General features: G+C 49.8%; 1 protein-coding gene across 1 annotated transcript; it reads left to right on the top strand.

The window, feature by feature from the left end:
- The first annotated feature begins 5,365 nt into the window (after nt 1-5,365).
- Nucleotides 5,366-21,871, top strand: LOC126537583 (uncharacterized). The gene is made up of 6 exons (XM_050184713.3): nt 5,366-5,572; nt 5,774-5,901; nt 12,232-12,462; nt 15,261-15,466; nt 18,667-18,943; nt 21,591-21,871. Exons 2-6 carry the CDS (start codon nt 5,794-5,796, stop codon nt 21,780-21,782), a joined length of 1,014 nt encoding a protein of 337 aa, XP_050040670.1. The 5' UTR covers nt 5,366-5,572; nt 5,774-5,793; the 3' UTR covers nt 21,783-21,871.
- The last annotated feature ends 1,478 nt before the right edge of the window (nt 21,872-23,349 follow it).

Below are 23,349 nucleotides of genomic sequence, written 5' to 3'. Positions count from 1 at the left end.
TCCCAGTTTAATAGCTTGAATACTTCTTCCAAGAATGCAGCGAATAGCGTTGGAGAGATCGTGCTCCTTGCCTGACCCCTTTCCTTATAGGTAGCAATCTACTTTTCTTGCGGAGAACCGAGGTAGGTGTGGAATCTTTGCAGATATTTCTCGAGATATACTTATGCATACGCAGTTTGTTTACTCCGAGGCCATTAAGCTGGTTTTGCGACGCAGACTGATAAGTTCACGTGGATGCCCCTGCTACGTCCTTGGTGGTTAACGATTGCTCTACAGCATTCATCGCAGCGTACGTGCGTTGTATAAATGACCCTTGCAGCGCAGAACCTTTGACGTTTCAGTGACTCCGGGGTGATTAACGCTTATACCACAGTAATGCGTTAGGAGTACATAAAAGGTACAGTGCTTACCAACCTCGGTGGTTTTTCATCGGGCACACTACTATACTCCGGTGTGGAGATTCAACGACTCGTAGCGTTTCTTTACGCGGGTCCTTCCCAAAGCCAGTGAGCAACGCGCGAACCCCGAAACCAGCGATACGAGGGCTCAGTCGAAGGCGCCACGGCATGGACTCGGGACACCGACGAAGATCGAGCACGCTTGAAAGTCGTGTACAACTATTTGCCGTAAAAGAGGCCGCAGAGTGCGTGCTCGTGCCATTCGATACTGCACGTTTGCGCGTATCGCTTTACTCTAGCAAAATCTAGCCGCGTTCTCAGGTTCGACCTGCTTCATTGCACGTCTGCCGCGCGAGCAGGCGGGCACGGTTCCGGACTAGGCACATGTTGAGCGCGTTCTAACGCCTGAAGGGCCATGTTCTAGTTAACACTAAACGCAAGCATTAGTTGGGTAGATCACGCAATGCCCAAAGCCCGAGTTGTGTGCGACTGTATCCAGTCGAATTTACTTCAACTGGTCCTGGTCCACTGATTCGCGTCTGAGCTGTATATATAAACAAAAGGTGATAGCTGACTACTCGAGTAATCGGTGTACAAATGCAATATTGTTACAAGCCATTCCCGTACATTGGAGAAGGCGCAAGCGAAGGGATGAAGACGAGGATCGAAGAAGCGCTCGTGTGGTTGTTCCTCCATCTCGGCTTCTCTCTGTATATATTACCTAAATACGTTTTCCTTTTTGTTTTGCCTAGTCTTATCGCCGTGATAATATATTCACGAGACTTCCCTTACGTCAGAGCACTTCGCGATCCTCCGAAGCTCGGATACTTAGAGAGTAACAGAGATTATACTAAGCGAAAGTGTTGGCAGAAGGAATGTCGTATCCCTTCTGCTAATTCGGAGTAGGGACAACTGGGAACGGAAACATTTTTCACTGATATGGGTTTATGGTTGATGGGTGCGGTTCATCTTAACTTCATACTCTCGATATCAAAGTGTGTCCGCCTTAAAGAAATTGCTCAATCTCCCTTCTCTTGACATGCGCAGGAAATTATCACGGTTGTCATAGCCTTTACCACAGCAACATTGTATTCGCTCGAGCCCATATTCTTCCCGCTCCCCACATCTCGACCCACACAGACCATATTCATAAAGTAAAATTTATATTTGTCAGGACTAACGCTTACCAAATTCGCCTCTAGTTTTATCTATTGCCGAGTGGAACTCGCTACCTTCAAACATTGTCTCGCTTACGGAATCATCATCATTTCATGCAGCACTGCTAACCTTTTTAGAGTGTATCAACCTGTCCGAACCCACATTTGCTTGAATATTTACTTGAACAGTGTTTTCATGTGCTTGACATTGTATAAAATTCATTCCGTTTCATCTGATATGTATCTGTGTAGGTTGTTTACCTAAATCATCATTCGACTGTATCCTTAAACTCATGTTCTGATGGGTACTGGTTCTCTACATTGTATTTTAGGTTATTATGCATTTTTCACGCTAACAAATGTTGTATAAACTCCGTTTCTGTTTTCGTTCTTTCTTTCATTCTATTTTGTTTGTTTCTGCTCGACGTTTAGATCACTTTTTTTTTTATTGTTCCTAATGCCTTCACATATTATTTGCATTGTACACATTCCACTTACGCTTGAACTTTTTCGTCCGCCCCTATGTATTGCCCTAACGGGCCCTTAGGGTACTCAAATAAATAAATAAATAAATAAATAAATAAATAAATAAATAAATAAATAAATAAATAAATAAATAAATAAATAAATGACCTTTACGGAGCAAGTAGTTGCGGTCTTCAGTTTTTCTGCTGAAGGCTGAAGTTCCCGTAATAATGAGCGACAGTTTTGAGACGAAAGCTTCGTCTTTCAGGAAGGGCACGTGTGCCATGGGTATATGCGTCTTGGTCGACAAATCCTCTCTCAAATAATCATTCAGGGCGCTGTAAGGTAGTGGACGTAGTGTCACAAAGTGCGTGACCCCTCTCGGCGTTGCTGCTACTCCTGCCTAACGATCAAGGTCAACTGGAAAGGGAGCCTCCTTTTTTGCGAGCCACCGGATCGGTTCTGATGTAATTGTCGGCGCTCAGCGAGGAGCAAGGTTGGTTTAAGTAGTCTGGGCGAACGGATGTGCCTCGGGTGTCAGCCAAGTAGTAGCCGGCAGGCTATAACAGCGACGGGCTATAACATTCCCCCAAGCCTCGACAAGAAGACCGACGCGCAGCCCGAGTCCGTCACCGTCTTCGGCCTCGAACACCGCAGCGAGGAGTCGGCAGCCCGGTACCCGGACTGTCGTCTCACACTGCGAAGACGAGTCCAAGTCGCCCACCTACCCTCAGACTTTCCGTCTGACTTTTCTATCGCGTTTCATCGTTCATGTTAGCCATCACGTGCTCACTTTTAAAATGTTTTTTCTAATGCGGTGTTTGTCGTGTTTGTTGCCCTTCGTAGCTTCACTTGCCAGACTCTATTTTGTTATCTATGGTAAATCAACACGTGGTGGGCTTTGTTGTACGCTTTGCAGGGTAGTTATTTGTTATTGCTTGTCAACATCACTCGCCTTAAGCTAAACTTTCCGTGTGGGCGTATTCTGTTTGTAATGTCGAGTGTCGCCGCACTGAGCTCCTTCGATTGAAGTCGTAAGTGGTTCACGCCACTTCCCGTCTCGTGCCTCTGGTGCGCGGTTGATCAGGCGTGGCTACCTATATCGCCGCTCAAACAGTCGAGCCACTCGTTAAACGCTCGCGCGGTGGGTTTTCTGCCGCCCCCTCCACTCCGTTCCTGAAAGTGCCGTAAATTAACCGCCATCTTTTGATAGGCAGGAATCGCCGTGTCGAACGTGTCGTCTTCCCTGAGAAGATGTTGCCCCCCGAAAACGTACCACAGCTTTAGAGCGCATGTATCTAGGCTTGTGGAAGCGGCGCCTTTCCACACGAGAATTTATTTTGTCTGCCAAAAGCGCTAAAGCCCGTACAAATACGCAACAATAAGGGCACTATACAGAGTGTTCCAGCTAACTTTAGTCAGAGTTTGAAAATATGCGAATGCCACGCAGCTGGACAGAACCACGGTAATGTTGTTTGCCGTCGCTTGGAGATACTCAAACTGCTTTTTTTTTTTTTCATTCCGCATAATTAGAACATGAAAGAAGCCCGCGATACACGCAAAGTGCCTCTAGCGCCCAGTGACGCGGTGTGAGAGCGTCGGATGAGAGAAGCGCCTGCGCGTGGGAGGAGATGTGTATAGGAGGCTGAACTTGATTGGCAGGAGCGAACGGAGATTCGCGGGTTTCTCTGAGTCGAGCGCAGTGCTCGGCTTGGCAAGCCCTTGAATGCACGACACATCTGGCCATCTGACATTTTCCTTTCCCACGAAGTAGGCTAAGTTGCCGTACCTTAAGAAATGAAATTATGGACATAGCCAGAGGAGGCGACCCATAGCTTGCACCGTTTTTCTTTTTTTAAAGAAAGAGCAAAAAAAAGTTCTTGGTAAATCGTCTTTAGGTACCTTAAACCATAATCTGAATAGATCTGGTCTGGCGCACCCTTCCATGTGCTCACGTTGTGGTGAGCATTCGATGCTGGAGCATTTGTTATTATCATGATTCTCATAATAAAACGTGCTTGCTATGGAAAAGCATATTAAAGCGTATGAGCTATGGAAAGAAGAATGATGGGTGTAATAATAATAATATATGGGGTTTTACGTGCCAAAACCACTTTCTGATTATGAGGCACGCCTTAGTGGGGGACTCCGGAAATTTTGACCACCTGGGGTTCTTTAACGTGCACCTAAATCTAAGTACACGGGTGTTTTCGCATTTCGCCCCCATCGAAATGCGGCCGCCGTGGCCGGGATTCGATCCCGCGACCTCGTGCTCAGCAGCCTAACACCATAGCCACTGAGCAACCACGGCGGGTATGGGTGTAACGTTAAGGGATAAGAAAAGAGCAGATTGGGTGAGGGAACAAATGCGAGTTAATGACATCTTAGTTGAAATCAAGAAAAAGAAATGGGCATGGGCAGGACATGTAATGAGGATGGAAGATCACCGATGGTCATTAAGGGTTACGGACTGGATTCCAAGGGAAGGGAAGCGTAGCAGGGGGCGGCAGAAAGTTAGGTGGGCGGATGAGATTAAGAATTTTGCAGGGACAACATGGCCACAATTAGTACATGACCGGGGTAGTTGGAGAAGTGTGGGAGAGGCCTTTGCCCTGCAGTGGGCGTAACGAGGTTGATGATGATGATAATTGTCCAGCGACAGGATTCGAACCCAAGACCTCTAGCACAGAGGCCTGATATCAAAACCATTGCGCCGCGGACGCATACGCAGACAAGCGCCATAGAACGCTCCTATGAATTGCTTCAGCGCGTTTAGGCGCGTGATGCTTTCCGATTTGGCCACTTCGACAGGCTTAACCGCTGAAATTAGTAGTGATAGTTTTAGTGTGCGTTCGCAGAGTCTTCTGCACTTGTAAAAGTATTGATTGCTCTGAAATTTAGGGCAATGAAGGCAGTGAAAGCGTAATAAACGAAATCGCAAGAAAGCCTGAAGCCACAAGCACGTAAATCAGACAAATACATGTACTTCCCATCATTGCCATGGTGGCTGAGCGATCGCAGCGCCAGAGTTCCCTCCAGTATTTATTATAGGAAACTCTATGACGTTAAAGACTCCTGGTGGTCAAAATTAATCCGGAGTCCCCCACTACGGCGTGCCTCATAAGTCGTGGTTTTGGCACATAAAACCCCAGAATTCATTCATTCAAGGATGCAGGTGCAGCTGTTGTGAGTTATATAATTGAACCAGGACGATTTTCTTGCTAAATGCTTAAATCTCTACCTGACTTAATTTTTTGTCTTTATTTATTAGGAATTTAGCGTTTCATTTTAGATCCCGCTAACCTAAGTCACCCAATTCTTGGCCAATTCGCCGTAGTTGGTGTGGTCCACTATCAGAGGAAAACCAACCAGCTTCGAGGTCATCAACACGATCGTCACCATCACCATCAAGAAGCGCTGCCTCGTGACGCGTGGCACGGACTCTGGCGTTCGCTGTGGCCGTTACCGGTGTTCTGTCTCAGCTGCTCAGCCTCAGCGTGAAATCTCGGCCTCCTGCCACCCTCAAGACTTGTTAAGGGGCGAATACTAAAGGTAAGACCGTCATCTTTCGCTGCAGAGACCCATTGTCTGGACAAGTTTTAAGTGGCACCTGTGGTCGAGAGCGTGCGGGCCAGACTATCTCATAAATTCGTCCGGCCAACCACGAAAGATTAAATGGGGTCGTGTGGAATCGCACTTATTGATAGCACACTTATTAATCTCTCTCTATTTTCTCACATTGCTCCTTTTCAGATTTTTGAAAGACCTCAGGGATGATGACCACAAGCCGCAGGGTCGACGTCGTCGTACTGATCCTGGCGTTACTCGGCTTATTGAAGCCCGCCTCCAGCTTCAAGGATTGGTACTTCGGCGTCGAGAAGGCAAGTTCGGCAATTTGACAAGTTGACAGACGGTTAGGTGTTCGTAATTTGAGCGGATAATCGGGTTCAGTGTCGTTAAGAGCTAGCATTAGTCTTGCCATCTGAATCTCCACTCTGATTTGTTGTTTCAAAAAAATTTGTTTTTTCGGTCAGCGCGCAATAGAGATGTGCAGTGGAACAACATTACTACATTGATCATGGCCTTTTCTGGAGGCTGATAAGGTTTGACCGTTGTAACGTTCCGTCAAGCGGCCGCGCTTTCAAGGAGCGGCAGCAGCGGCTAAGACGACGTTGAAACATAGAATTCGCGTGGTTTTATTACAGTACAAACACATACACGCACACACAGCAAGTTGAAACAAGATGAGTACTGTACGATGTGGCGTGCTGACAGACGCTAGCTGCGTCTACCCAAGTGACTGGGAGCCGAGTTGACCGAACGAATGCCTACGCCTTTATTGGACATCATATATATGGAAGGCATGGCGCGTAGCGCCCTCTACATCTCTCCCCCGAGATATGCACACAAGAAACACCAAACACTTCACAAGTCAAGCCTTCTCGGAGTCTAGACTCGACGCCCAAACCTGGTGACTGACACTCCACAATCATTCGAGACTTGGGGTGTTGCTGTTGCCGTGGTCTGCTCTTGGTTCTCCTCACGGTTTTCGCTCCGAGCAGGATCGTTGAGCTGGCTCATCATTGTGTCTGAATAGGGTACTAGATGTATCCTATTACGCACAAGCACTGCGTTGGGTGTTTCCACGACGGGGCCAGGAGGCTGGGCTGAGAACACACGCCGTATCCTTGATGTCTCGAACCCACACCATATCTCCCGGCCGCAGCGGAGGTAGGACGGTCGCGGCATGACGGCGTCGAAGTCTTTCTTCTGCCGCCTTCTCAGCTATTCGTCTTGGCACTTGACATCGTCTGGCGCAGGCCACTTCGGTTCCAGGCGGTCCACTGTCTTGGGAAGCCTGGTTCGCAAGCTGCGACCCAACAGTAGCTGCACAGGGCTGAACTCTGTGACGCCTGCAGTGTCTCTGTGCGACAGAAGAGCCAGAAAAGGATCGTCTGCTTTCGCAAACAATTCTTTGATCGTACACACCATTCTTTCCACTTCCCCATTTGACTGCGGGTAGTTTTGACTTGAGGTGATGTGTTGGAAGCCATAGCACTTCGCAAAAGCTGCAAAGGCATGTGAAGCAAATTGTGGTCGATTATCACTTCGTACTCCTGCGGGAATGCCAGAACGACCAAAATGCTTTTGACTGCATTGATGACCGCCTCAGAGTTCGTGCTTCGCATGTAGATGACTTCAGGGTAGTGAGAACGATAATCAACTACTAGTAGGTAGTTGTGTCCCTTGTAACTAAACAAGTCCGTTCCTACTTGCCACGGTTGTTCTGGAGTCTTCGTTACCACCAATGGTTCACTTCTTTGCGATCTTGACTGCACACTGTCTGCAGCGAGTGACTCTGTCACGTATTTGCTACGAAAGTCTATACCGCCACACAGAATCCTGGGCCCTTAGGCGGCATCGGTTAATTCTCTGGTGGCCTTCATGGATAAGTTCGAGCGTATCCTTTTGCAGCAAAGCCGGGATGACAAAGCGAGTACCTTTTAGCGGGATGCCGTTGCACAAAGAGAGATCAATTCGATGGCTCCAGTACTTCTTGATGAGCTCCAGAAGCCTTTCTTTGCGAGGCCAGGCTTGAGTGCAGTATTTGACGAGCTGGTTGGATTCCCAGTCCAGTTCTTCGTGCCTGCGAACATCGTCTACAGTAACCAGCTTCATCTCTGTGACCGTAGCGACTTGAAATTCCACAAACTCCTCTGCCACATCCACTGGACTGATCGACGGCTTCTCATCCGGAGCCCTCGAAAGAGTATCCGCAGTGGCTAGCTGTTTGCCAGGAACGTAGACCATGCTAAATTGGTAGCACATAAGTTTGATGCGAAACCTTTGAATGCGTAGGGGCATCGTGTCCAAGTCAGCGTTTCCAAGTAGTGTTACCAGCGGCTGGTGATCGGTTTCTACCGTGAAGTTTAGGCCACGCACGTATTGGTCAATACGTACTGGCGGTGCACTGCCCATGCTACTGCCAGCGCTTCTTTCTCTGTTCGGCTGTACCGCTGTTCCGTTTCCGTAAGCGACCGGGATGCGAACGCTACCACGCGTCGCTCGCCTGACGGGTTGCTCCTGCAGAAGAACCGTCCCCAATCCAAATGAGCTCGCGTCACATGAGACAGTGGTATTACGACCGGGATGATACTTAGCGACGCACCGGTCTGAGGTGAGCATCGCTTTTACCCGATTAAAGGTGGTCTCTTGAAGCGGTCCCCATCGCCATGCATTCTGCTCACCTAGCAAGGCGCGAATAGGGGCGTTTGCCTGGAAAGGTTGGGCAGGAAGCGACCAATATGATTAGCCATGCCGAAAAATCGCCTAACCCCAGCAACGTCTTTGGGTGGCTCCAAGTTGCGCAGTGCTTCGAGTTTGCTGGGACTTGGCGAGATAGCGTTGGTGTAGATCACCACACCCAGAAACTATACTTTGTCTTGACCGAAGCAGCATTTTGACTTGTTGAGTTTAACTCCGGCTGTCTTCAGACGTTCAAGTACATCCACAAGTCGCTTGTCGCGCTCTTCTCGATCTTTGCCAAAACAAGGATGTCATCTATCATGTTAACGACGTTCGGTTGCCCCTCCAGAATTCGAGCCATTTCTCTCTGAAAATATTCCGGTGCTGAAGCCAAACCAAAAGGTAGACGACAGTAGCAGTAGCGTCCAAATGGTGTGTTGAATGGGGTATACTTTGGCATTCTTGGGACAATCGCACTTGGTGAAATCCTGCTGTCGCGTCCAGCTTCGAGAACACTTTGGCGTCGCCCAGTTGCCCGAGCACCCATTCGACCGTTGGAAGCGCATGCTTTTCACGGAGAACTTCTTTGTTGAGCTTCGTTAAGTCCACACATATTCGGATGCCGCCTGACGCCTTCGGTACTGCGACCAGACCTGTACACCATGGCGTCGGCTTCGTAATGCGCCTGATGACACCTTGTTTTTCCATCTGGTCCAGCTCCTCCTTTACGTGGTTGTACAGAGGAATGGGAACTCTGCGAGGTACACTGAGAGCAAATGGCCTGACATTTGGCTTGAGTCGAATAGTGTACTCCTCCCCTACGGTACTAAGCCCTTCGAAGATGTCCTGGCCAGGGGTTGCGTCGCTTGCAGAGCTAGCTTGCTTTTTAGGTCGCTGTGCGGCGCCGATGAACTTCACGACTCCCAATGCGAGGATAGCAGGGTAGCCTAGTAGAGGTGTAGACTGCGAAGGCATGATGTATACTGACTCTACACAGGTGCGGTTCTTCCACTCCAACGTAGCTGGGAATTGGCCTGTTACTTTCAAAGGACAATTTCCTGGATCGGCGAGATGACCCTCCGGTTTTTCGAGTCGCGACGGTACTCCTGAAAAAGTGCTTGGAACGACGGTAACTTACGCTCCTGAGTCGACCTTGAACTTGAGTGGGACTCCATTCATGTGGACCGAAACAAATTTGACTTTTTCCTCATGACTGCTCTTGACCGCATGCATCTCGATGGCATATGACTGTCGGCTTTGCGAGCGTTGTGTGGCTAAGCAAACTGCTTCGAAGTGTCCTTTCTTTTTGCAAAACTTGCAAACAGCTTTGCTGACAGGACAAAATTGCAGCTGATGCTCATCTCGTCCGCAGAAGTGACACGATCTATGCACGCCGGCGAGGAGCGTTTCTCTTGATCCCGACGCTTGATTACGTGACTGCCTTCTTGTTGGCCTGTGTTTCGCTACATCTACGGCGACTGGCCCAGATAACTGGCTTTCTCGTTCACGTTTTTCTCGTTCGGTATCTTCGTACAGCCGTGCAGAAGCGCTTGATCAAGCGTCGAGCCGGAAGCGCGGCAGAGTTATTCCGATAACGTGCATGCTGTCCAACAAACCAACGATACATCTGTCTCGAACGAGCCCGTCCTCGATAGACGTTGAGCTGTAGTTGCATCTTTTTACCATGTTTCGCAGCGCGGAATAAAAAGCATCGACGCTTTCGTCTCCGTGTTGCGTCCGCTTGTGAAAACGATAACTCTCGTGAACTTTGCTTAGCGGGTGCACGAAATACGAGGTGAAGTTGCTTTTAACAACGCTGTACGACTGAACCTCTTCGGCCGACAAGTTGAAAGACGCCAGCACGCGTCGTGCTTTAACACCCATGCAATAAAGAAGCGTTCGTACCCGAACCTCGTAGGTAGCTTGGTGCAATCCTGTAGCGTAGGCATAGTCCTCGAACTGCTCAATCCAGGTAGACGATGCACTTCGGTAGGCGAAGTCGAAGCTCGATGGCTGTTGGAGTCCAGGTGCTCCGGCAAACTCAGTGTCCGGCTTGTTCGCCATTAGAGAGAGCGAACGGCGGCCATTTCTGACACCATGTACGATGTGGGGTGCTGACAGACGCTAACCGCGTCTACCCAAGTGACTCGGAGCCGAATTGACCGAACGAATGCCGCACACCTTTATTCGACAACCACATATACAGAACGCATGGCGCGCAGCGCCCTCTACAAGTACCATTCTTGTTTAATTTTATGACCAACATCACCCTGCCTTGCTTTATTTCTACAGAACGCCAGCAAACGTTGCTCTGTGTCTTATGACTTCTTGATAATTTTGATGAAAAAAATTAAAAATTAAATTATGGGGTTTTACGTGCCAAAACCACTTTCTGATTATGAGGCACGCCGTAATGGAGGACTCCGGAAATTTCGACCACCTGGGGTTCTTTAATGTGCACCTAAATCTAAGTACACGGGTGTTTTCGCATTTCGCCCCCATCGACATGCGGCCGCCGTGGCCGGGATACGATCCCGCGACCTCGCGCTCAGCAGCCCAACACCATAGCCACTGAGCAACCACGGCGGGTATAATTTTGATGACGTCAGGTACAGCAGTTCGAGACCAACTTGAACTTCAAATTAAAATGTCCGACCTTCATATTTTCTAAGTAGGGGTGTCTGAATATTCTAAACTCTATAAAAAGAAGGATCATATAAAGTCATATTCTATTTGGTCTTCAAACCGAATAGTCACCATTTGTAACTGTTAATAGTTTTCAATTATTTTAAAGAAAACGTCAGCAGTGACAAATTAAGCATAAAATTGGAGCAACACTACGATAAGTTTCATTCTGCTGCAATACTACGCGCATCAAGCATAATTTACCGCGGGCTAGGCCGCTTAGGAAACCAGACTGTACTGCAATTGTTCACTCTTTCCGATAGGCCCTGTGCATGTGAAGAAACTGCTTGCTTCTTCGTAATGCTCCATTTATGCTTTTAATAAACAACGCGGTTCATAACGAGCAATGAAGGAAACTTGCTTAAGTTATAAAGACTACAATGTAAGTATCCTTTTATTGCGATAGCAATTATGTGAACACTCCAGAAGCATTTTTGCCGTCGCCTTCGCCGAGACGTTCCGTATAAAGTCGAAGGGCGTTAACGCCGTCGCCGCGCGCGCGCCGCATGCTGTATGTGCGAGTGAAAGCATGCGAGGGTGAGGCGACGATCGTCGCTCAATTTCGCGCGCTCAAGGGAGGAAAGCGGGGAAGAAGCGCGCCGTCTTCCGTCGCACGCATGGAACCAGTGGCAGGGCAGGTATACAGTGGGGCAGCGTTGTACTTTGACAGCAACGCGCGGTCGCGCGGGCTTTATCTTGACAGCGATCTGCTTTGGGGGCAGTATGGGTGGGCCGACGGCTCGCAGCTTTGTTCGGGTTGTGTTCTCGCCGCTAAGTTTGGTCGAGGTGATAGACAGCACGAAGGTCACTCGCTGCTGCTGCCGCGCTTCCTCACGCCAGCGTTTTGACAGCGAGTTACCGCGCTCATCGAATGTGGTGTGTGCGTGTTTGCCTGTGCGCGCTGACACCATGCTTGTTAAGCTAGTTATTAAACGAGCGTTTACAAGTTTATACGGTCGATAAAACTACTATGCTTACTTCGTGCGGCTACCTACTAATTTGCTATCGCAATCGATGCTTCGCCTTTCGAGCGAAACTTGCAACAGTGAGAACGGCTGCTCACTATCCGAAAACTAATCTAAAGGTATTCGACATTCGATTCATTCCTGGCGCTATTCGATTCGCATTCGATTCGGTCTAAAAAAAATGCTATTCGCACACCCTTATCGCTAAATGTAACCTTTTTAAATGCGACAAGTGCGTGAAGGTAGAACTGAGGCTTCGAGTATCACGTTTCCCTTTTAATCGTGCGCTCCTTCTCTGGGATCGCTGGACCGCAGGTGCCCGACTTCCGCATGATGGCGGTCAAGCCTCTGGCCTCGGTGCACGACTCGATCCTGTACACGTGCTCGGCGGCCTCGTCGGACCCGCAGGCGCTCGCCATCCGCTTCCTGATCAACTTCCGTAACCTGACCGACTTCTGCATGGACGGGCTCAAGTGCAAGGTGCCGCCCATCACGCGCTCGCGCTCCAACGTCGTCCGAGGGCCCCTGGTCATCTACGACGCGCAGGTATACGCGCACCAACTGCGCCAACGGCATTGCGTCGCACATGCGTCAGCGATGTTTGACTTCCACTCTGAAACCCTTCAACATGGTCTCCTCCAGTGGCGTATCCAGAATACTTATTTGGAACGGGGGGGGGGGGGGGGGGGGGGGGTAGGGGCGAGGGTGTGCACGCGCTTGACCAGTGACAGGGAAGGTGAGGGGGAAGGCTGGGACCAATTATTGCAAAGCGTGCACAGACCAATGCATAATGACACGTTGTTACTGCGAATTCGTTTTGTAGTAAAATATCCATTTTGCACGTTACGCCGAAGTTCTTGTTTATCGCTCCAGGCGGCGCGTGCGCAGAGTTACGCGTCGCCTGCAATTGGCCGCGCGACTAGCCGCTCGAGGCACTTTGCGTGCATTCGCGGACTTCTTTCACGCTCGGAAAAACGCTGTTATGCAGCACGTATTGAGCAACAGAAAGCTGTACCGGGAGCTTTTCATGTTGCTCTACAATTTTCTCATTGGCAATTTTCGTATAACTATAATATCTGAAAAATGTATTAAGACTAATCATGTAATTAGGTGGAATGCAAGAAAAGAAAGTAATCTGAGTATCTCCAAGCGATAGCAAACAACACTGCCTGGATTCTGACCAGCTACGTAGCATTTGCATATTTTAAATATTGGACACGATAGTTGGGACACCCTGCACGTTTATACATATATTGTGTCTGGGCATGGAGGACAGTGTAAGTTGATCGGACAGTGGACAGTCGAAATTAAAAAAAAAATTTGAAGTGAAAAAATACGGATGAGGTAGCCGCCGCTGGTGCTTTAATGCGCTTGTTCCCCTATTGTCAGGATTTGCAGAAATAAAGCGAAAACATGAATACCAGCCGTGCATGTCCGCGCCAACAATGACGCAGTAAATTTCTAGCCGCATTAAAATTTTAAGTGAAAAGGTAGAGGCAGCTAAAAAAAAAACAAGTGATGTGGGTAACACATCACTCTGATAATGCCACTTTAAAGGAAAATGGGAAAGTAGGCTTCCGGATCGCGGGGGGCGGGGGGGGGATGCAGGCTTCGGAGGGGGCTCGGGCCCCGGAGCCCAGCCGTAGTCGGCGATTATGTCAACCACTGTGATCCAAAGTCATATTTTGAGGGGCCACAGAGGCAAGATTCCTCAGCAAAAAGTCTCCACATTTTTCTCAGGGGGCTTTTAGGGTCGGGCAAATACGAAAAGAGGTTCTCGTCTGTATCGCATAACGATTAATATGTGTTTTCTTTTTTGTATGTGTGCACTGTGAACACCGCCAAAAAGTTGGAGGACGCTTAAAATTCGCCTTTAAGAGTGAAACGCGATAGCATTCAAACATCCCTGACTGATTCTCACGCTTCCCGGCAACTGCAGCTTATGTAACCGCAATGTTTACCGGGAAGCGCTGGCGGCGAACGCTATGCGCGAAGGCGAACGAGCACCATGTGGATGGTATTGCAAGGAACCGAGCAGGGCGCGCCGCTTCTACTAAGAAAGACCTCAAACCGCAGCTGGAAAAGGGGTTTGTGTGTGAGTTTCCCTTTAACAGGATCATGTTTTCTCGTATATTCAGATTACAATCCGACGCTATCAAGTCTGTAGGTTGCGTGTAAGTCGTGCTTTGCGAATTTTCCGGCGCATTTTACTTTGGGAAAACCAGTTAGTTCAGTAACGCCTCTGCGCCACGTGAAGGGCCTGCGCCGTTCGGGATGATTTTTCTAATACGGACAACGACGCCGACGCCGGGTTTTCTGCGTCACGGGGGCCCTTAACGCTGTTGCATTAAGATGCACGTTACCAATTCACCCATGCTACAACCTTTCCTTCCAATAATTTTTGCAGGGAACACTATACTCCAGTCAGCCGATGTTCAAGTTCAAGTTTATTGCTTCCTTCATTAGTGGTACATGTATGCAGTAGAAGTTATGCAGAAAGAGGTCCCACAGTTAGAAACTGCAGCGGGACCTCTTGTCCTTAGCTACTAAATAATAATATATAAATAGAAAGGCGTCAATAAAAAGGCGACACACGTCAAGGTCACGCGGGTTGCGTGGCCTTGCGCACACAGTCCAATTTCTTCTTCTTCGACGCGTGGCGTTGCAGACGATGTTGCTTGAAACGTGCGTTTCAACGCTTGGCTCGATGCGGAAGCTAATAACATTCTATCTATCTATCTATCTATCTATCTATCTATCTATCTATCTATCTATCTATCTATCTATCTATCTATCTATCTATCTATCTATCTATCTATCTATCTATCTATCTATCTATCTATCTATCTATCTATCTATCTATCTATCTATCTATCTATCTATCTATCTATCTATCTATCTATCTGTCTATCTGTCTGTCTGTCTGTCTGTCTGTCTCACACACACACACACACACACACATACGCGCGCGCGCGCGCGCACACACGCACACACACACACACACACGCGCGCGAAAAGGATTATACCTTTAGACCCGTCGTGGTCGCATGGTGGCTACGGTATTGGGCTGCTAACTAAGCACGAGATCGCAGCAGGATCGAATTCCGGCCACGACGGCCCGTATTATTCTACGAGGGCGAAATCCGAAAACACCCGTGTACTTAGATTTAGGTGCGTTAAAGAACCCCCTTGGTGGTCCAAATTATTCCGGAGTCCCCCACTACGGCGTGCCTCACAATCAAATCGCGGTTTTGGCACGTAAGACCCCATAATTTATTTATGGTTTACCTTTACATTTCGCTTGGGCGACGTCGGTTAACTCAAGTGCGCATTTCCCGCCGCAGCTGGAGTTCGGCTCCACTGTTCCCGTCGAAGGGACGGTGTCGTGCGCCTTCGAGAACGCGCGCGGAGACGTGCTGGCCAACCTGTACGGCTTCTTCAACATCAGCCGGCGCCTCCTCCCGAACGACGTGAACGCCACACCGCTCTGCGTTCTCCAGCAAGGCTGCCGTCTCGAAGAGAGTCACTGCGTCGGTCTCAACCACGCCAAGTCAGTATACGCGTCCGTGTCAAGTCTGGATTAACCAGTGGGCCTTAAGGGGGCTGGCCGCGGAGCCCCAACCGAAGTGACTCCTTGTGACGTGCCCCTGCAACGCATTTAAGAAATAATTTCCGCGCCCTGCCAACGTTTTTCTTTGAAGAATAACGGCGTGACAATGCTATGCACTACCGAAACGCGACCCTCTTTCCTCTCCTCCGGCGGAGACAGCGAAGGCACAAACGACAACTTTCTGAGGGCTCTTCATGTTATAATGTACATATGCCATAGGTGGCTCTCCCGTTTGTGTTGTGCTCTGTTGTTTGTCCTGGGCATTCTGTTATATTTAGTTATTATGGTTCACTCGCGAGCACCGCGTTATTGATCGACAGCTGATTGCATTCCATGCCACAGGCTCAAGTGTCCCGTGATTCGCGTCCCAGCACACAGAGAAATCCTGTGAGGTGTAGATACAGCTCACTGGAGTATGTTTTCTCATCAAAGATGTACGCGAAGCACGAACGCGTTTCACCAAACAACTCGAGCCATCTGTTATCAGATAGCTACACGGAGGTTAAAAAGCTTACGTTGCGTTTATTGGTTGTGCTGAAAGTGCTAAAGCGAACAAAAATTGTAGGTATTAATGCGAAGGCATTTAAATGGCTCATGAGGCGGAAAATCCGGCGTTGTTGGCGTGACCACACCATAGCCCAAAAAGGCTAGGAACCCTCGACCTCTTTTGGCAGTCGAACCCACGACATTTGGTGTTAATTAAGGCGAAGTTAATTAAGGCTAAGCTAATTCGTGTGAATTTAATTAAGGGACGGGTGATGAAAATATAGTTAATTAGGACACTGAAACCCACGACCTCTGTTGGGAGTCAAGCCCTGTACCTTTCGTGTGAGTCGAGCCCTCGACTTTTCGTGGGAGTCGAACTCACTACCTTGCGTTGCGGCATAATGTCTAATCTAAATATCGTGTGGTGGTAGCAATGCTTTCGCATTCATGCACGTAGGGATACTCGACCACAGTATTCAGACGCCACAGTGCTCGCGCGCAGCAGCGCGTGCGTCTCGAATGGTGTCCAACACCCGACATATATATAACTTTGTTTCTGGCCCTCCAAATCGCTTCCGCCGCATTCAACCAGCAAAGGCCTTTAAGATACGAATTTTAAATCCAGAGGGCGCTACCCTATGAGAGGCGTGCAAATGAAGCTGTGCAGGATCATATGGGATGGACAAGTTTCGGAGCAAGGGAAGCGCAGCGTAAGATGATTATGAAGGATGACTGAGAAATATGGAAGAAAGTTTAGGTAGCGCTTGTTGTTTCAGTGTGTAATTCCGTAGTGAGCAGAGATGTTAATTATCTCCGTTCTCTACGGGCGAAAGAACTCACTGACCTTCCACTCTGTGAAGAAGGATGACCAGCGAAACTGTGAATGTGGGCCCCTTAATGACGAACTGCACCTCCGCCGCATGTCGGCCCGGAATTGCACTATCTTCGGGATCGGTCCACGTATGGGGAGTGCTTAACGCCTGCTTCACCTACGCCGCGGGTCTGCCCGGAATTGCACTATCTTCGGGATCGGCCCACGTATGGGGAGTTCTTAACGCCTGCTTCAGCTCCTCCGCGGGTCGGTCCGGTGTTGCACTACCTTCGGGATCGGTCCACGTATGGGGAGTTCTTAACGCCTGCTTCAGCTCCTCCGCGGGTCGGCCCGGTGTTGCACTGCCTTCGGGATCGGCCCACGTATGGGGATTGCTTAACGCCTGCTTCACCTCCGCCGTGGGTCTGCCCGGAATTGCACTATCTTCGGGATCCGTCCACGTATGGGGAGTTCTTAACGCCTGCTTCAGCTCCTCCGCGGGTCGGCCCGGTGTTGCACTACCTTCGGGATCGGTCCACGTATGGGGAGTTCTTAACGCCTGCTTCAGCTCCTCCGCGGGTCGGCCCGGTGTTGCACTATCTCCGGGATCGGCCCACGTATGGGGGTTTTTTGCTTTCGACAAGAAAATTTCCTTGGAGGGTAGAGCTATGTAGCTTCGCTGTAAAAAAAAAACGAGTAATAGAGCCAAAGAAATCTATTCGCTTTAAAATGTGTTTGGTTGCCTTACGACACGCCGTTCTCCGTTTCACTGACTGATGTCTATGAAGCGGTTCGTGTATGTTTGTGAAAACTGTACAGTTAAATGACAGCTACGTACTCGTTAGACGATAAGCATTGTAGAACCTAACAAAGCAAGGAAACGCATTTCCTTAATGTAGAAACGCTGCGAACAGGCGTTGTACCAAAATAAAAGATACCCTCGTCCTTATATTCATAGGAATTTTCACCTCTATCTGAATACGAACATTATTTTAGTTGTAAACAGTAGGTGAAACCTGTAACGACCTACAGATTTGTTAACCGATTATTGTCCTCGTCGCCATCATTATTGGTGCAGCGAGGTAAATTTAGCCCCGGTACTCCAAGGTTCTTCATTCGACACTGGCCAGTGTGCTCTCTGCAGAACTGGAGCTTTTCTTCTGTCATGCGCTATTCGAGAAACTCGTGGAGAAAGTAAACACGCGAGCATGTAATGATCGATACGTGAATATCATGAAGCCAAATGAGAACAAAATTATCTCGCGTTGCGAGAGCACGAAGAGTAGAAGAGCATATAGCGTGGGCCGATCATGACGCAGCGTCTCCAAGAGCTACCAAGAAGCTTTCCTTCATCGAGGAACATTTTAGAGTTGCATCGTAATTTTCACAAGCGGGGAGGAAAAAGAAAAAAAATTCACGGCTAATGATTGCTGCTGCCAACGCCAGTGGATAGGAAGAGCATCGTCGTCGCAATTAGTTTTGCGTGATCTATTGTTAACATAAGCGTCACGAGGAGGTTCAGGGGCTGTACAGCCGCTCCTCCGTTTCGAAGGAGATAACCACAAATCATCATCATCATCATAATCATCATCATCAGACGATGAAAAACGCAGAAGAGCGGTAACAATGACGACTTTGAGGCATCAGCCATTACTCTGAATTATAGGCCCGGGATTTTCACAATATCCGGTCCATTCACCCATGCATGCTCGTCTGTGTTTCCGCTATTTCGCGAACTGCAATATAGCTTGTGGGCAGGTTAAAGCTCATCCGAGCCACCGCGGCGGGTCCGTTACGAATCGTTCAGGTTCACGTGATAAGCGGGGCCCACGCCCTCTCGCAGCTGCAGCCAGTGCCAGGCAGGCATGGGCTTCGACAGCTTCTACCACCTGTGCTTCGACCCTCGCCAGATCGGCCAGTCGTGCGTGTTCCGGCACCAGTGCACGCAGTCCGATCCGCGCTCCCTGTGCCTGCGCAGGGTGTGCCGGTGCCAGCCCCGGCACGACTTCAAGCCCGACGGTTGCCAGCCCCTGGTCGGGCTGGGCTACCTCTGCGGGCCCGGAACCTACTGCTCCACGCCGCAGGCCACCTGCGTCAAGCACGCCTGCGTTTGCCCGGAGGTACGTGGGTGCGTGCGCGGCGTTCCGCTTCTGTGCGGCGTCAGCAAATCGCGCGGAATGTAATTTTAGGGTAATCCGCGCGCGCGATACCATTTGTGCTGCGTTCGCAAGACGGGCCTGGCTGATCTCCGGTTTTGTCTGCGGATGAGCATGGCGTGGTGCAGTGCCGTCGAATCACGCCTAACGCAAGGTGACGAGCTGGCTGCCGTGCGGTTCGTTGCAGTTGAGTCATGCGTAAAACTCCTGTGCACGGGCTTATTCAACGATCCGAACGGTCGGAATGCCGAAGTATATCGGAGAGATAGACGCCAACAGAAACGCCTAATGACGACATCTTGTGACGCTGAGCTCAACTACAGCGCATAATGAATTTACGCGCAGCCTAACCAATAGCGTAAAGGTGTCGGCGGAAACAGAATAACAAATCTACAGCGACTGTTTTCCTTTCCTCCGACTAGAAGAGCAGGAAACGCGAGTTTCTTATTCTCTGCTGTTCAACAAACGACTGCGAGTTGTCGCTGCTATATCTGCTGCGGCCTTCTATGCCTGCAGTGTTGCGGTATTACGTTAAGTTCAAAAGGTTACGGGCCTGTTGCCGCTGCTCAGCCGGCGATACGAAAACGCCACTGAGGAGCGCCCTTCATGAACGGTCTCGGCTAGCACAAAATTCGAGCCTCTGCTATGGCCTCTAACAGGTAAGGAAAGCACGGAACCACGGTGTACTCCTAGCCGCCAGAGCTGCAGTAGGTATTTTGAAGAATTTCGTGCACGGAAGGCTTTGCCGCATGCGCTGCGCGCCAGGAACGATGGGAAATGTGGATAACGCTATGCTGAACATGTGGTGGTGGTGGTACAAGCTTTATTTAGTGAAGGCAAAAAAAAAAATTAAGATGCCGCCGTTGCGTGGGTGGCATTCAGGCTGCCCGGTCGTGGCCACCAAATCATGCCTGGCGGCGACTTCGGCTGCCCAGATGGTTAGCCGTAGCTGGACATCCGGCTCCGAGCTGGCCAAAGCAGCCTCCCACAGCCGCGGACTGGATACATGCCAAGAGGCAGGGGGAGAGTGTTTCGGGTATGAATGGAGAATATGAGCATAGTCTGCCCGTGGGTGTCTGCGGAGCGTGCATTCGGGTGAGAAGGCACCGAAGGGCTATTGGTCGGGCAGGAGAGAGGAAAGTGTGGGCCTGTAAATGGCGCCGCGTGCTCCGTTGTAGCTTAGACAGGGATTTGTGAGGGGGAGGGAGGGATAGGCGAGAGTTGCGGTAATGAAGGGCGGTGTCATGGAAGGTGAGGAGGGAGTCACGCGTGTCCATCCCGGAGTGGAGGGGGCCAGCTTGGTCTGTCATCTCGCGAGCGATGGAATTTGCCGCCTCGTTGCCATGTACGCGGCTCACGACAACTCGTGGGCGGAGTCTCGCTGCTCTAACGCTGGTTCAGAGCAACCTAAGTTGAACGACGTCAATACGCAATGAACTAAACGCTACAGTGCGTGTCTATTTGCTTTTCGCGCCATAACCCGCAACAGTACGTGTGTTCTTGAACAAAGGTGCAATTAACTCATTACAGAATCAGTCGCCGGCATTGGCACCTTGTCTGGCCAACTCTGGCATGTATTTATGCTCCCTATCCCAAGGAGGTCGCTAACAAACATGCTTTCTGCGGCAAATACAAGAGTCCAGATAGGTATACCATAGACAAATCGCGCCATTGCCTTTCTGGAGCCTGTGCGTTTACGAACAGAAAGATTGCTTGTGCAGCGAAAACGACTCGAGTGCAAGTGTTGCGAAATTTTGCAATTCATATGCTTGCAGCAACGCATAATGCGACATTGCTAAGTCAAGTCTGTATCCGCGTTCCCTTCACTATAGCTCCCCTCACACCGAGCACGTGCCCCTGTGTTCTTGGCTGCGCTACTAGATGGCATTGTTGTCTCTTTCTCGTCGCCTGTGCGTCCTGTCGAAAACCAAAAGCTCTGAGGCAAATACACTTGACTGACCCGAAAGAAGAATGCACCAAGACAATGGCTCTTGACAAGCAGTCCATGCCTCTGATTCAAATTTACTTTCTCAAGCTCATCTACATTTGGCAACTCCGGATTCCAATTTTCAGATTTGGTGTGTGTCGCACTTCGCGCCACAGGGAAGACGGCAGCTTTAAACCTGCAGTGAGATGATAGAAGGCAAGCGAAAGAACTGCAGCGCACTCGGCGCTTCGCCAGTGCCCTCGCCTGTTTCACTGCGATGTTAGCACAGCTTTTCCCGCGTCGGTCCACGATATGCGAGTCAGCACTGTGTAAAGGAAGAAGAAACGAAGTAAAAAGTTTCGTGCTACAAAGGCAGCTGTTCGCTGTCTGTGTAGCAACATAGCTACCGAGGTTTTTAGCTTGCGCGTTGAAGATATCCGAGGCCATGACTGATTATAGAAATTCGAAAGCTTCGCATATATTCTGAATCGCGTTTTGTCTCTTAATGACTAAAAACCACGTGTCGTTGGTGGTATTGCACGTTGGTAATGTTCTTATTTCGAGGCACCAACACTGTGCCCCGGGTATTATGTTCAGGTTCGAATTATATGGAATATTTTACGAGAATCGTGCCGTTTTGTTGTTTAAAAAACTCTGAACCCAGCTTGTGCTCTTTGCCCGCAGGACCACGTGGCGGTGAACGGGACGTGCCAGGCGGCGGCGGCCATCGAGCTCAAGGACATGCTGGTCATCCTCACGTCGACCGCGATCGTGTTCACGGCCTTCACGTCGTTGGTGTGCATCCTGCTGCGCGACCAGCGGCCGGAGGACGAGGAAGGCAACCGGTCGCGCTACTCGCTAAACTCCATCAGATAGACGACGACGACGACGTCGTCATCATCTTCGTCGTCGTCGTTGTCGTCGTCGTCGTCGTCGTCATCGTCATCGTCATCGTCGTTTTGCTGAGGCCCGGTTTGTCGCCGCCACTCCCATCACGCAGTCGTCATTGTTCACCATGCAGCCTCGAGACACGGCTCAGCAGATCCTGTCATCCCATCGCAGACTGCGCCCGCATGCCTCGCGAGGCGCGTCATGGGCCACGATTTCGCGTTATAACGATGTCGAATAAACTATCAGTCGTCACTGACTCGCTCTCCTCGCTGTTCAACGCTAACAGAATGCGCTTGAAAGTAGTATTCGACGTTGTCACTCGGGCATAGCTTTCGAGATGCAGACGATTGAGTGCAACTACAGCCTTTCCGAATCACTCATGTTCAGCAGTATTGTCACGATGGCGTGTCGAGCTGCCGACGCTCAATAAGGGTTAATGAGTTGATTAATCAGCTACAATCAATGTATTTGTGACGAAAATTTTGCGAGGAGAAAGAAAATTTACGGCAGAACTCGTCTCACGATGACTATTGACGGTAATTCGAGTAGCATTCGAGCAATGTATCAACACGCCGTACTAGGGAAGTCGCCTTATTAAGGCGAAAGCTTGAAGTGGCTCGTTTCAATGGCTCATACCTAAAAAACGTGGCGTCTAGTCGAGTGGTACAAAAATATCATCATCAGCAATGGCTTATAGACCCGTAAGCAAGCTAAATATACAATGGCTCATACCCCCTTAAGGCAGAGGGTACGAGCACTCGGCAAAGTGAAGCGAACAGTGCGTACATTCATTGAAATCACCCATACAACACGCAGAACAGCATATGTTTCAATAAAGAACAAGCATCCGAACCTTCAATAAAGCACTGCATACACCCCTGGGAAATGCGCTACGTGCGAGGATGCTCGCCAAGCGAGAAACGCAGTGCGTCGTGCGAAGCGGCGGGAGCAAGGCGTTCTACCGCGCGCGCTCCTCTGCACTGCTGAGAGGATGCAACGTAAAGTCGAAGAGAAACGTCGTTGGCGCCAGCCTGACCCCGCTATACGAGCGCGGGAAGGCGCAGCTCGGCGCCGAAAACGAGCCCAAGAAGCCCAACTGCGAAAACAGGAACGCGACCATGCGAGACGGCGCATTACCAAGTGTGCAGCAGGCTTTCGCCTTCACGTGCCACAGGAGTGTAACATGCAGCCGAACGTTTTAACATATGTAGTGGTCAATGTGAGACCTCGGTTACGTCGGCTATATGCGACATACACCGGTATCCTGCCACTTTGCCATGACGCTCACTTTCCAAGGTCGCCCATGAGCATGGCGGCATGACGACGCAGTGATGACGATGGAATGACCAAAGAATGCCGTCGTTTCGACAGTATGATAACGACGGCATGACGAGAGCGGTATGACGACTGTGTGACGGCGATGGAACGACTACGGCTACATCACGACGTTGGTGTGGCAACAAATGCACGACGGCTGTACGACGATGATGGCGTGACGACAACGGCAGGATGAAAGTCGGATGAAAAAGCTAGAATGACGACAATGCAACGA

The sequence above is a fragment of the Dermacentor andersoni genome, chromosome 4 (assembly GCF_023375885.2).
Source record: "Dermacentor andersoni chromosome 4, qqDerAnde1_hic_scaffold, whole genome shotgun sequence".
Lineage (NCBI taxonomy): Eukaryota > Metazoa > Arthropoda > Arachnida > Ixodida > Ixodidae > Dermacentor > Dermacentor andersoni.
Note: the sequence above shows the minus strand (reverse complement) of the source record. Positions and strands in the feature narration are given on the sequence as shown.